The 13,473-nt window shown below is 33.4% G+C and overlaps 1 protein-coding gene across 1 annotated transcript in view; it reads right to left on the reverse strand.

Annotated features, from left to right (window-relative positions):
- LOC127718045 (ribonuclease P protein subunit p30-like) overlaps positions 1-13,473 on the reverse strand; it is a 29,377-nt gene that overhangs the window by 15,656 nt on the left and 248 nt on the right. Inside the window, exons 2-6 of the mRNA XM_052223948.1 lie at positions 11,013-11,095; positions 10,534-10,593; positions 8,670-8,744; positions 8,216-8,281; positions 4,276-4,365 (exon numbers count right to left, since the gene is read on the reverse strand). Coding sequence (XP_052079908.1) covers positions 4,276-4,365; positions 8,216-8,281; positions 8,670-8,744; positions 10,534-10,593; positions 11,013-11,095 — 374 coding nt within the window. The remainder of the gene's footprint in view (positions 1-4,275; positions 4,366-8,215; positions 8,282-8,669; positions 8,745-10,533; positions 10,594-11,012; positions 11,096-13,473) is intronic.

Raw genomic sequence — 13,473 nt, forward strand, 5'->3', positions numbered from 1 at the left:
AACATTCATGCCATGTTTGGTTTCATTCCATTCAGTGGTTCTCTAAAAGAAGTCATTTGTATGCATTTCCCATAGGGTCCTATGTTAAACTAAGTCCCCCGCTGGCGGCCATCTTGGATGATGGATCGGCTACAAAGTAACAACACTTGGTCAGCACTTCATAAGGAACATTCATGCCATGTTTGGTTTCATTCCATTCAGTGGTTCTCTAGAAGAAGTTCAAAATGTAAAAAGTTTACGCCGACGACGGACGACCCCGGACGACGGACGCCAAGTGATGAGAAAAGTTCACTTGGCCCTTCGGGCCAGGTGAGCTAAAAATGCTTATTTTTGGCCCCTTTTTGGCCCCCAATTCCTAAAATTTTGAGGCAATTACCCCCAAATTCAATCCCAGCATTCCTTTTGTGATATGGAACCTTGTGGTACAATGTCAGAGAGATCCATACACTAACACACAAGTTATGTCTGGAAGTTACAAAAATGCTTAATTTTGGCCCCTTTTTGGCCCCTAATTCCTTTACTGTTGGTACCAAAACCCCCAAAATCAATCCCAACCTTCCCTTTGTGGTATTAAACCTTGTGGTAAAATTTCATAGAGATCCATTCACTTTAACTAAAGTTAGAGTGCGAAAACCAAGCGTGCTGTATCAGCCACCCATGATGATATTGATATCAGCACGGTTGCAAAGGCTTTAGCACACCTTTAATCTGTATGACGTCACGTCATCGATTGCAGTCACTGTTGCAAAGGCTTCATCAAACCGCCTTACCTGTATGACGTCATGTCACATAAAAAACATCTACGTGAGGTATATGTATATAATAAAGTGTATATGATATGGCTTTTTCAATATCACACACCGTTTCAACCCTCAACCAATATAATCCCTCGAGCAGAGCTCTTGGGATTATATTGGTGTCTCGGGTTGATAAGGATGTGATATTGAAAAAACCATATGATATTCTCTATTTATCATTATATATACATCAAGTGAATCAACACCTTCAAACGGTACAAGCTGGTAGAGTAATCAGAATGGATACCGAAGTATGCTGCGATTGTCTAAAAACCTCATGAAAATAAAACTATAATAAAAAGCTCCGCTGGGCGCAGCTTGATACAACCACATAGGTCGAACCCTGAACTGTTGGGGAAATTATGGACACAACATTCAAGCTTGATACAGCACTGAATTTTTTAATTTACCTATTCAAACCATATCATTATTATTTGCTTTAATATATAAATCAGAAATAACCAATTTAAAATGGAAAATTTTAAAGAAAAAAAAGGGAAAAAAAAATCCCCCCTCAAATTTTGTGAACCCCCTTATGATTCATCACCCCCAAACTCAATCCCAGCCTTCCCTTTGTGTTACAATGTATAATGCCTTGCAGTACAATTTCAGAGAGATCCGTACACTTGAACACAAGTTATTGTCTGGAAACTAGAAAAATGCTTGTTTTTTTGCCCCAAATTCCTAAACGTTTAGGGCAATTAATACCCCCAAACTCAAACCCAGCTTTCCCTTTGTGATATGGAACCTTGTTGTACAATTTCATAAAGATCCATACACTTACACACAAGTTATTGTCCTGAAACTAGAAAAATGCTTGTTTTTTTGCCCCTTTTTTGCCCCTTATTCCTAAAATTTTGAGGCAATTACCCCCAAAATCAATCCCAGCCTTTCCTTTAGTGGTATGGTACCTTGCAGTACAATTTCAGAGAGATCCATACACTTGAACACAAGTTATTGTCTGGAAACTAGAAAAATGTGTATTTTTGGCCCCCTTTTGGCCCCTTATTCCTAAACGTTTTGGGCAATTACCCCCAAACTCAATTCCAGCTTTCCCTTTGTGATATGGAACCTTGTAATACAATTTCATAAAGATCCATACTGTGTGTGAGTGAGTGACTTACACACAAGTTATTGTCATGAAACTAGAAAAATGCTTGTTTTTTGCCCCTTTTTTGGCCCCTAATTCCTAAAATTTTGTGGATCCAGCATTCCCTTTGTGATATGGAACCTTGTGGTACAATGTCAGAGAGATCCATACACTAACACACAAGTTATGTCTGGAAGTTACAAAAATGCTGATTTTTTTACCCTTTTTGGCCCCTAATTCCTTAACTGTTAGTACCATAACCCTCAAAATCAATCCCAACCTTCCTTTTGTGGTATTGAACCTTGTGGTAAAATTTCAAAGAGATCCATTCACTTAAACTAAAGTTAGAGTGCCAAAACCAATGTGTCTTCGGACGAAGACGCCGGACGACGACTACAACGACGACGACGACAACGACAACGCCAACGTCATACCAATATACGACCACAAAATTTTTTTTGCGGTCGTATAAAAATATATCAACATCATGGATTACTGCAAGGAAATGCTTCACTCTTGTCTACATGTTTCGCCACTTATGGTGGCATCTTCAGGACAATTCAACAATAGGAAACAAAAAATGAGGTTCATGTTGGGTATACAAAAAGGTTAAAGAGACGTAACGTCACAATTATTGGTTTGACAACGTTGAAATGAAAGTGAAAGTAAAAGTCAATAATAAATTGTCAGTATCTTTTCCAAAATAGACAACACCTCACTGGACATTCCGTACCATTTCAAGTGGCTTCACTCTGAGGTACTTCATCCAATTGCATTGGGAATATTGTGAGATGTATGGTAGTTGCACATGTAGGGCATTGTGAAAATTTTGGCAAGTCTTTTGATATTTGCGGTTTTGGTATGCTGTCAATGTTTGAAGTTTATTTTGAAAATAATGTCTTGTGGTTCTGAGTTCATTAAGTTTTTCTGTAATCTTCTTTGGATCTTGTGTGTGGTAGGTTACTGTTTTCTTTCTAGAAAATCAGCAATTTCGGAAGGGGTCTGTGATGTTATCCATGCGGTGTGGTTGTATAGCACAACGCTTGTTTGGCAAAGGTGGATAGTATGGATGCAGGGGTTCACAAACACAAAGCAAAAAATATACATCAAGTGAACAAACACTGAAAATAAAACGACAACAACATCCAAGGAAATGCAGTAATCCAGGATGTTGTTGTCTTTTTATAGTTTTATTAATCATTATAAGTTAATTTCAAGTCCAAGCAAGCCAAGCTGTTCATAATGTTTTTTGTATAACCTTTATTTTCAGTGCTTTTCTTGAAGCTTAAGCATGTCTTTGGAATATGCATATGGATAGAGATTTCTCAGGTAAGTTTTGATAGAATTTTAACAAAACTTTACCTTAACGTTTATTATAAGCCATTGTGTTCACCGATGAATGGAGGTCTTTTCAAGATGTACATTTCTACCTGTGATCTATGAGAAACAAACTTACATTTACCACAAAAAGTATAAGATTTTAATAGGATAGGATTACTCTAATACTGAGGATTTTAAGGAAACATAAGCATACAAATTTAATAACATTTCTTTTTTGACTTAAGTTAGTACTAGTAAATGATAAAAATATACATATATTTTTCTTTAATTCTAAGCCAGTTTATTCTTTCCACCACTGGTTGATTATTATTCTATAATAAAGGTGTAGTTTGTTTGCTCTCAGTTCTTGAACTTTTTCATTGATTAAGATGGTACATAACACTACAGGGAGATAACTCTGTAAAAATCAGCTGAACGTTTTAATCATGTTCTATTGTTAAGGATATATTAAGCTTCAATTCTCAATGATCAAAATTAGTGCTATATATCCAATGAAATTTTTCCGATAAAGTGTGTGGTTGAAGTTTTTTGAAATTTTTATATTTTTTCAAAGGGTTAATGTAAAAATATTTTGTCAAAATTTATGAAATTGAACGAGCCAAATTAATTTTAGTCAAGGTGTTTGGTACCACATTAAAGTTAAATAATGACCTAAATTTTCCTTGCTTACCTCTACATTTGCTATAATGACATCATGAAAAAGTTACCATGCCTGATGATGTCAAAATCAAAGAAAAGATCTTTTAGCAAATCAGTGAAAAAGAAAGTTTGCCTATATAATGTCTCAAAATCATAAGAGAAACAGATTCCACCACCAAATCTCAGTACAATAAGATATTTCTTCACTATGGAAAGTTAAATGTTTTTAAAATATTTGAAAAAGATCAAAAACCTTGTGTTTTTAAGTTAAATTTAACTGTCTTGTTTGGAGGAATATTGCACTATATATACTATAAAATTTTGAATCTATTAAATGAATATTAAGTCTTCCATTTAAAGTATATAATTACCTCTATGTTATAACATGTATAAAATGCAAATACTTACCACATTAATTAGAGGTCTTTTTATAGGATATGGTAACTTCTGTGTTACATCTACTGTAATTATGTCAATCTTGAGAGAACTCACTGCAACCTAATGAAGAAAACGTTTAAATTTGCATACATTTTTTTTTATTTACCCACTGATGATCTACTTCTCGGAGAAGGCAATGAAAAAAAAATATCTGAAAATAGATGTATCAGAATGTCATGTATGCCCTAAGACTGTAACCTTAAATTTCTAAGCTTTTAACTATGTACAAAGTAGGTCATTTGGAAAAAAATGTTGCCTGAAACTCACCATTATACATTAATGAAAAGTTGGAACAAGTGTTTGATTTTTAAAGATGAACCAACAGACTTGTGTAACATTTACTGTGTGCCCTGGCCACTGAGTTTGGCATTAAAATATATCAAGACTAAAACACATAATTGGATCTTATTCTTGTCCACAGAGTTGGTAATGTTAAGTATTTTATAAACTAGAGGCTTTCAAGAGCCTGTGTCGCTCACCTGTATCTACTGATGCTTTGGAAATCATGTTAAATAAGGTTAAAATTATAATTAATAATATTAGATATTATAATGATATCTAAGATAATAACAAAAAACTGCAAAATTTTTGTAAAATTACTAACTCAGGGGCAGCAACCCAACAACGGGTTGTCGGATTTGTCTGAAAATTTCAGGGCAGATAAATCTAGATCTGATGAACATTTTTGCCACCTGTCAGATTTGCTCTAAATGCTTTAGTTTCAGAGATATAAACCAAAAACTGCATTTTACCACTATGTTCTATTTTTAACCAAGTCGGTCATGATGGTTGGAAGGCGGGGTCATCAGAAAATTTTTTAAACTAGATACCCTAATAATGATTATGGCCAAGTATGGTTAAATTTGTCTCAGTAGTTTCAGAGAAGAAGATTTTTGTAAAAGATTACAAAAATTTACAAAAAATTGTTAAAAATCGACTATTAAGGGCAATAACTCCTAAAGGGGTCGACTGACAATTTTGGTCATGATGACTTATTTGTAGATCTTACTTTGCTGAACATTATTGCTGTTTACAGTTTATCTCTATCTATAATAATATTCAAGATAATAAGCAAAAACTGCAAAATTTCCTTAAAATTACCAATTCAGGGGCAGCAACCAAACAACAGAATGTCAGATTTGTCTGAAAATTTCAGGGCAGATAGATCTTGACCTGATAATCAGTTTTACCCTTTGTCAGATTTACTCTAAATGCTTTGGTTTCAGAGATATAAGCCAAAATGTACATTTTACCCCTATGTTCTATTTTTAGCCATGGCGGCCATCTTGGATGGTTGGCGGGGTCAACGGACACATTTTTTAAACTAGATACCCTATTGATGATTGTGGCCAAGTTTGGTCAAATTTGGCCCAGTGGTTTCAGAGGAGAAGATTTTTGTAAAAAGCTAACGACGACGGACGACGACGATGACGACGACGACGACGGACGACGTTTGACGGACGCCAAGTGATGAGAAAAGCTCACTTGGCCCTTCGGACCAGGTGAGCTAATAAAAGGAGATGTGGTGTATACAACCTTCACACAGTAATCTGACAATACAATATACAGACTTCTTCATTGTTTTTCTGTGTGCTTCGTTATATTGGATGATCTTTTAACAGAATAGTAATCATGTATGTTTGTTGTTAGGGGCCTCGTGGCTGTGTGGTCTAAGTAGTTACTACTGTTATCACTAGCCAGTCAACACTGAGGTTGTGAGTTCGAACCCCGCTGGTGCGGGTGCACTAGACTCCAATCTTAATTGACTAGGATTGTCAGTTTTCCTATCGAAGGTCGGTGGTATTCTCCTGGCACTCCGACTTCCTCCACCAATAAAAACTGGCCACCACGAAATAGCCCAAAAGTGGTGTTTAAAAGTGGCGTTTAAACACACGTTTATCTCCCCTTATCTAATGGTAAACTATTAAAAGCAATGCTAATAAAGGTATAAATAACCATTAATGTGACTTCAGAATTAAAAATGTCTTGCATGAAATATTTGCAACTGGACATTAATCATAATGGAACAACAATCAATAAATCAGTATAAAATTATTTTTGTCATGTTTTTTTTTATCACTTGATTCTTAGGCAACCAAATCTCTTTTATCTACTGTATAAAATCATCTATAAACACACAATCTGTTCCACTTTATACATTTGTAAAGAAAAGACAACAGATGTACTGAAATCAATGTATCAGTGAAAAGATTTAAAAGAACTAATTAAGGATGTTTGCTACTCTGTTTCAAAATAACAAGCTTTTTAAAAGACTATTATAAATTGATAATAATAAATAAAGAAACTAAAAAAGCAGAAAAAAATGACGGGTCCGTGTGCTTGTATTCGAGATATAAGCCATTGAAAATTTGGCGGGAAATAAATCTCTCTGGATATTTCATACATTTAACATTGACACCTTTTTTCTTTCAAAAACAATGGAAAAATAACAAGGATTTTATAAGATTTACAAAGATGACATTTTAAACTATATGAAATCAAATTATGGAAAGAAAAGTAGGGGTTAGTGGGCAAAATTTTCAATGGCACTACATGGATACAAGAGTGCATACGCTGAAATGTCTCCCCTTCTTTACTAATCATTGATATTATGTTGATAGTCCTAAATATAAAGCTTTATTACAACTGTCACATAAACTTAACATTAACCAAGTAAACTAAACATTGACCAATGAACCATGAAAATGAGGTCAAGGTCAGATGAACCATGCTAGGCAGGCATGTACAGCTAACAATTCTTCCATACAACATATAGTTGACCTATTGCTTATAGTTTAAGAAAAACAGACCAAAACACAAAAACTTAACACTGAGCAATGAACCTTGAAAATGAGGTCAAGGTCAAATAAAACCTGCGTGACTGACATATAGATCATTAAATATTTCCATACACCAAATATAGTTGAACTATTGCATATAGTATTAGAAAAAAAGACCAAAACTCAAAAACTTAACTTTGACCACTGAACCATGAAAATGAGGTCAAGGTCAGATGACACGTGCCAATTAGTCATGTACACCTTACAGTCCTTCCATACACCGAATATACTAGACCTATTGCTTATAGTATCTGAGATATGGACATGACCACCAAAACTTAACCTTGTTCACTGATCCATTAAATGAGGTCGAGGTCAAGTGAAAACTGTCTGACGGGCATGAGAACCTTGCAAGGTACGCACATACCAAATATAGTTATCCTATTACTTATAATAAGAGAGAATTTAACATTACAAAAAATCTTAACTTTTTTTTCAAGTAGTCATTGAACCATGAAAATGAGGTCAAGGACATTGGACATGTGTCTGACGGAAACTTCGTAACATGAGGCATCCAGATCTTCCACCTTCTAAAATATAAAGCTTTTAAGAAGTTGGCTAACGCTCCCGCCAGATCACTATCCCTATGTCGAGCTTTCTGCGACAAAAGTCGCAGGCTCGACAAAAACCAGAGGACTCCAAATATCTGGCAAAATTTCAAAAACAAAGAGGAGAAAACATCCTTACCGGTAATTTCTTTTTGAGTCTCAAATAACAATGATCAGTATTTCTGTCCATGTGTTGCTTGAACAAAAAAATTATTCAATCCACTTTTACACATTTTTTATGGCACATATAAAAACAAGGAATTGTGTTATGATTACCAATTACACAACTATTCAGTCTAAATGATGTGCATGTAAGCAACTATAAGTTAATTTTCAGCCTTCAACAATGGGCAAAACCCATACCTCATAGTCACTATAAAAGGTCATGAAAGGCCAAATGTGAAACAACATTCCATTTTGAATTCTATCAGGTTAAACTATACTTAATAAAACATTATGCAGATAATTTTAATATCCCCTTTTGCAATCAAAATATTACACAAAAATTTATTGTTCACTTACATGGAAAATCTTTTCTGTTAAAGGTTGTACTGCAACAAGATCAAATGCTTGTATTTCTGGAGTATTCTGTAAATAATATTATAACTGTATCCATGGTAACAATTTTTTAATCAGCTTTAGATAAAATTCAAGTGACATATAAATTGTTAAAACAGATATAGTTTACTGACGTCAAGGTCTTAAACACACGCATCATCAGTTTATATTGTAAATAACTTTGTATAGCTCTTCAATTTTTTTTTTAACGGGAATGATTCCTTCTCAGCATAAAACATGTAAACCACAAAGCATGTCTGCATGTTATTCTATAATATACAAGTATTAAAAGCATTTTCTTCTCAAATCATGGATATTGATATTCTTCTTTACTGAATCATTGTTCATTATAATCAAACTGTATGGTAATTATTTTTTTCTGTTTTATATCAATTGCTGTACCGGTAATTAAACTTACTAATTTTTGTAACTGTGCTACATCTTCCATTATGGTGCTAAATCTTGATAACTGTCTGAATTTTTTTGTTCCTACCTAAAAAGCAAGGTATATTTTATTATCATTTCTGATTCTGGACTTTGTGTCATCTTATTGGTAGATCTCTCAGACTCTGAGTGTTTGTTTATTCTACATTGGCTAGAGGTATAGAGGGAGGGTTGAGATCTCACAAAACTTGTTTAACCCCGCCGCATTTTTGTGCCTGTCCCAAGTCAGGAGCCTCTGGCCTTTGTTAGTCTTGTATGTTTTTATAATTTTAGTTCATTTATATGTTTTGGAGTTGAGTGTGACGTTTATTTTCATTGAACTAGTACACATGTTTGTTTAGGGGCCAGCTGAAGCCCGCTTCTGGGTGCGGGATTTTCTCGCTGTGTTGAAAACCCATTGGTGGCATTCGGCTGTTTTCTGCTCTTTGGTCGGGTTGTTGTCTCTTTTGACACATTCCCCATTTCCATTCTCAATTTTATCTCCTTTGCATGGTCTTTATCATATGCTTAAGGTTTTCAACATACAGTCTCAATAGGTAAAGGGGAGGGTGGAGTGCACTCAAATCTGGTTAATACCACCACATTTTGTGCTTGTACTCAGTCAGGTTACCTTGAATGTGTGTGGTTTAAAATCAATTGTTGTTAGTCTTTGTTTGTATGTCTGTTGTTTTGTAGTGGTTGGGATTTGGTGATTAATGTGATTTGTTGTACTATTAAGGTTTTTTTTGGTGATTCCTGTTTTTCTTTTCATTTTCTTTTTTTTTATACTTTTATACTTATGAGTTGAGTATATTTTTTATTCTTTATTCTTTTTAAAGTAAATAAAATGTGTTTCAATCTAATCTGTCTAATTGCTGAAATAATTTTGAGTATAACATATAAGGAATAACACTACTAATTCATAGCCCCATTGCTTTCAATATTAAATTCTGCAACTTCAGACACTCACAACTATTTTGTCTTACGTTCAAATAAAGTGACATTCATTTCATGTCAAAGAGGGACGAAAGATACCAGAGGGACAGTCAATCTCATAGATCGAAAAAAACTGACAACGCCATGGCCAAAAATAAAAAGACAAACAGACAAATAATAGTACAGATGACACAACATAGAAAATTAAAGACTAAACAACACGAACCCCACCAAGAACTAGGGGTGATAACTATGCCTTATGCTTTAAAATTAAACAAGCCTTTAACTGCATATGTATTAGGTTGCACTGGTTCCCAGAAGTTGGGAAGTACAAAAACAGGTACTTCTGATCTGAGCAACAGGGCAAATATGAACTATTTCAATTTCATAAATTTGTTTATAATTCATGAAACTTTTAACAGGGGTTCTGCAGTGATCCCAAGTCCTTAAGCTTTCATTTTATACCATAATTAACCAAATATTTTACTTGTTGAGAAAGTTACAGTTATGCGTAGGAACTATTTTGTTTAAAGTATGTACTACTTTTTTTGTATGTTCTTTCTGATGGGGCCAAATAAGTACTTCTATACCATAAAGAGCTTTATCTCCTTTACTTAAAAAATTGGGATATTTTGGTTTATTCTGTGCTTTAGTAATCTGGTAATTAAAGGAAAGTGCCAAAATTAAACACACCAATTTGAAAATATCATCAAAACGGTGCAGTAAAATTTTTACCGTTTAATGTGATTAAAACATGTAAAACAAGATCTTCTTATATTACCGGTATCATAAGTATAACATTACCAGCAATGATAATGATAAATTTTATGGCATGATTAAGGCTATCTTAAATAATCAAAAGCAGCAGGCAACCAAAAAATGTAATGCAATCACAGAATTTTAACCATATACATGTATCTTACCATGATATTCTTTAAAGTTTCTGCATCAACTTTCAAAGCTTCTGGTAATGGAATTGTATGCTACACAAACAAAAAAAAAGAAGAAAAAAAGAGTCATACAAAATTAATATAGGAAAAAATGTGTAGCCAAAGTGTACAAATGCAAGTCAAATTCCTTCCCACTCATTTGCACACTGGCAAAGACTCATATCTGATGTATCTTCTTTTGACTTGTACAACACATAATAAACATAATGTTAGCACTTTAAAGTTTTAAGATATTCATATTTATAGCCAACATTAAAAAAAAATGAGATCCAGTTATACTTACACCAATTATCACATATCTATGTACATGTAAATGAAATAAAAAAGACTCAATTCTAAAATCCATCATTTCTTAACAAGAATATATATTTTTTATGCATATAAAACATATAAAAATGTTATTTTCTACATATATACATATATATATATATAAAACTCAGTACATTACTTACATAACCTTTGTCTTTTTTCTTTTTCTTCACGATACTGTCTATACTTGGTGCACAATGATTTACAGCTACAATACTATAGCCCACTGTTAAAATAAAAAAAACAATACCATATTATATTTCAATGATTCAGAGATTTACAATATTATAATTGTTAACAGATTTAGGGCTGCCATATTGTGCTGGTTCTTGATCAATATTGAAGACAAAATGAGGAGACTAAGATATCTTTTTTAGGTTGAGATGCTGGGTAACTGTCTTATGGTCATTACCATTTATAATTTTGTTCTGACATTGATCATTAACACCTGCCTCATAAATACATGTAAGCTAACAGTTTTACATTGTATATGCTATCATTTCTATGCACAACTCTCAGGTTGGAGAAGATGGGACAACATCAAAATCTTTTGATTGATTGGTATTTCACACCACTTTCAGCACCATTGGCTATTGTGTGGCGGTCAGTTTTTATTAGTGTAGGAAGCAGGAGAGCCCGGAGAACCACAACCTTCAGGACATGGTTGTTCATTTATTGGTTAAATTTTAACCAAGGTTTAAAAATTATAACCCTTGGTTAATTTCTGTTGTTCATCCTGTGGTTAAATTTAACCCTTTGTTAAATCCTTGGTTAAATGATTTAGATTTAACCTTGCTTCTGACCTAGGTTAAATGATTCAGTAGTTGGACTTATTAGACCACTTGGCCACCAAGCCCCTGATTCACTGATTCAAGTAACATTTTTCAGAAATGTTGGAAGTAAAAGTTGTCTTTCTTTAATAATCACCTATTCAAGTAGTACAAATAAATCACTAGACTAAGTGATTTAATTTTATTGTAGCTTTAAATATATCATACTAATGATCAAGGCACTAATTATGTTGCTAAAATTTTCAGAACCAACATCTGTGTTTATAGGATGACTGGTCATGTCAGGTGATGATCTTGTACTGAATCTGGGATAATGACATGAAAATCACTTGTTTAAGTATCAAACCTCTATTTTCTTCCAAAAAATCACTTCTTTAAGTATTATCATTTTAATTACCCCACTAATTTCAACACCCTCTAGCAGTAAAATTTGGGTCACGAACAGTAAAATTATCAAATAATCTGTAACATGAAACCTTGAATTTTACACGAAAAATTCTTCCACTGCTGAATCTGTTAAGAAAATATAAGTTCATTATGTAAAGCCTTCACTAAAGTATTTTTTTCAACAAATGTAGAATTTACAGATGAATGATTGCATCAAAGGCATGAACTTCGTTACTTAAAAAAGAGGAAAAAGGTTCATTTTTTTTTTCAATTTTACTTATCATGCTTATAATTAGATATAATCATGATAATCTAAACCTAAAAATAAGAAAATGACAAATGTAAAACAATTCAAACGAGAAAATTAAACTAACAGCCTGATTTATGTACAAAAGTTTACCTTTTTATTTACATTAAAAAAATCAATACATGAATCTATAAACTCGTGACCTTTTATTATAAAAAAAGATGTGTTTCAATTAAGGTTCATCATAACAAATGGACAAATATGGCCATATTTTTACCTCAAAAACTACTCTGTGTACAGACTTACCTGTGCAGTTTGGAAAGTTTTAAGGCCAGTGGCATCAACTAGATATATAAAAGTTAAATTTATTTTGCATATCAGAAAGATAAAATCTTTTTTGGATTATGATGGGCATTTTTTTCCGTTCCTGCAGAAGGTGTAAAAATAAACTAAGTTGGGATATAACTTTGAGATGCTCCCTCTCAGGTAACAACTGATTTGTATTGTATTGATTGTCCTTGATTGGCATGGACAATAGATATCTACACATCTGTAGGTGAGTTAAAGGAAGTAACTGAGTGGACAGTATCAAATGCAATTCAGGTGTTTGTTAATTTTTACACCTTCTGCAGGAAGGAAAAAAAATGCCCATCATATTCAAAAAAAGATTTTATCTTTCTAATATGCAAAATAAATTTAACTTTTATATATCTAGTGGATGCCAGGCCTTAAAACTTTCCAAACTGCACAGGTAAGTCTGTACACAGAATAGTTTTTGAGGTGAAAATACGGCCATATTTGTCCATTTGTTATGATGAACCTTAAAAATGACAGCCAACATTGTCATTGAACCATATGAAGGCTAACAGACCCAATACCTTAGGCATTAAGCAGAATGTTTAGGAGCTCAAATCACAGAATTGATTATAAATATGATATACAAAGCTGGCATATATCAATCTAGAATGTATACCAGTCGATTGACAGTGAGTGACACACATTTCAGACCCAGGAACTTCAGGGAAATTTTATTTAAGATTTGAGTTCAAGAAATCTAAGTCAGGATAACTGAACCGATGCATAAATATATGTTAAAATTTGAAATAGTGTGGCCAAATTGACTATGGCCGAACTGGTTGTGTGGCCGAAACGACTGTGGCCGAACTGGTACTGAGGCCG

The sequence above is a fragment of the Mytilus californianus genome, unplaced genomic scaffold (assembly GCF_021869535.1).
Source record: "Mytilus californianus isolate M0D057914Y unplaced genomic scaffold, xbMytCali1.0.p SCAF_1, whole genome shotgun sequence".
NCBI lineage: Eukaryota > Metazoa > Mollusca > Bivalvia > Mytilida > Mytilidae > Mytilus > Mytilus californianus.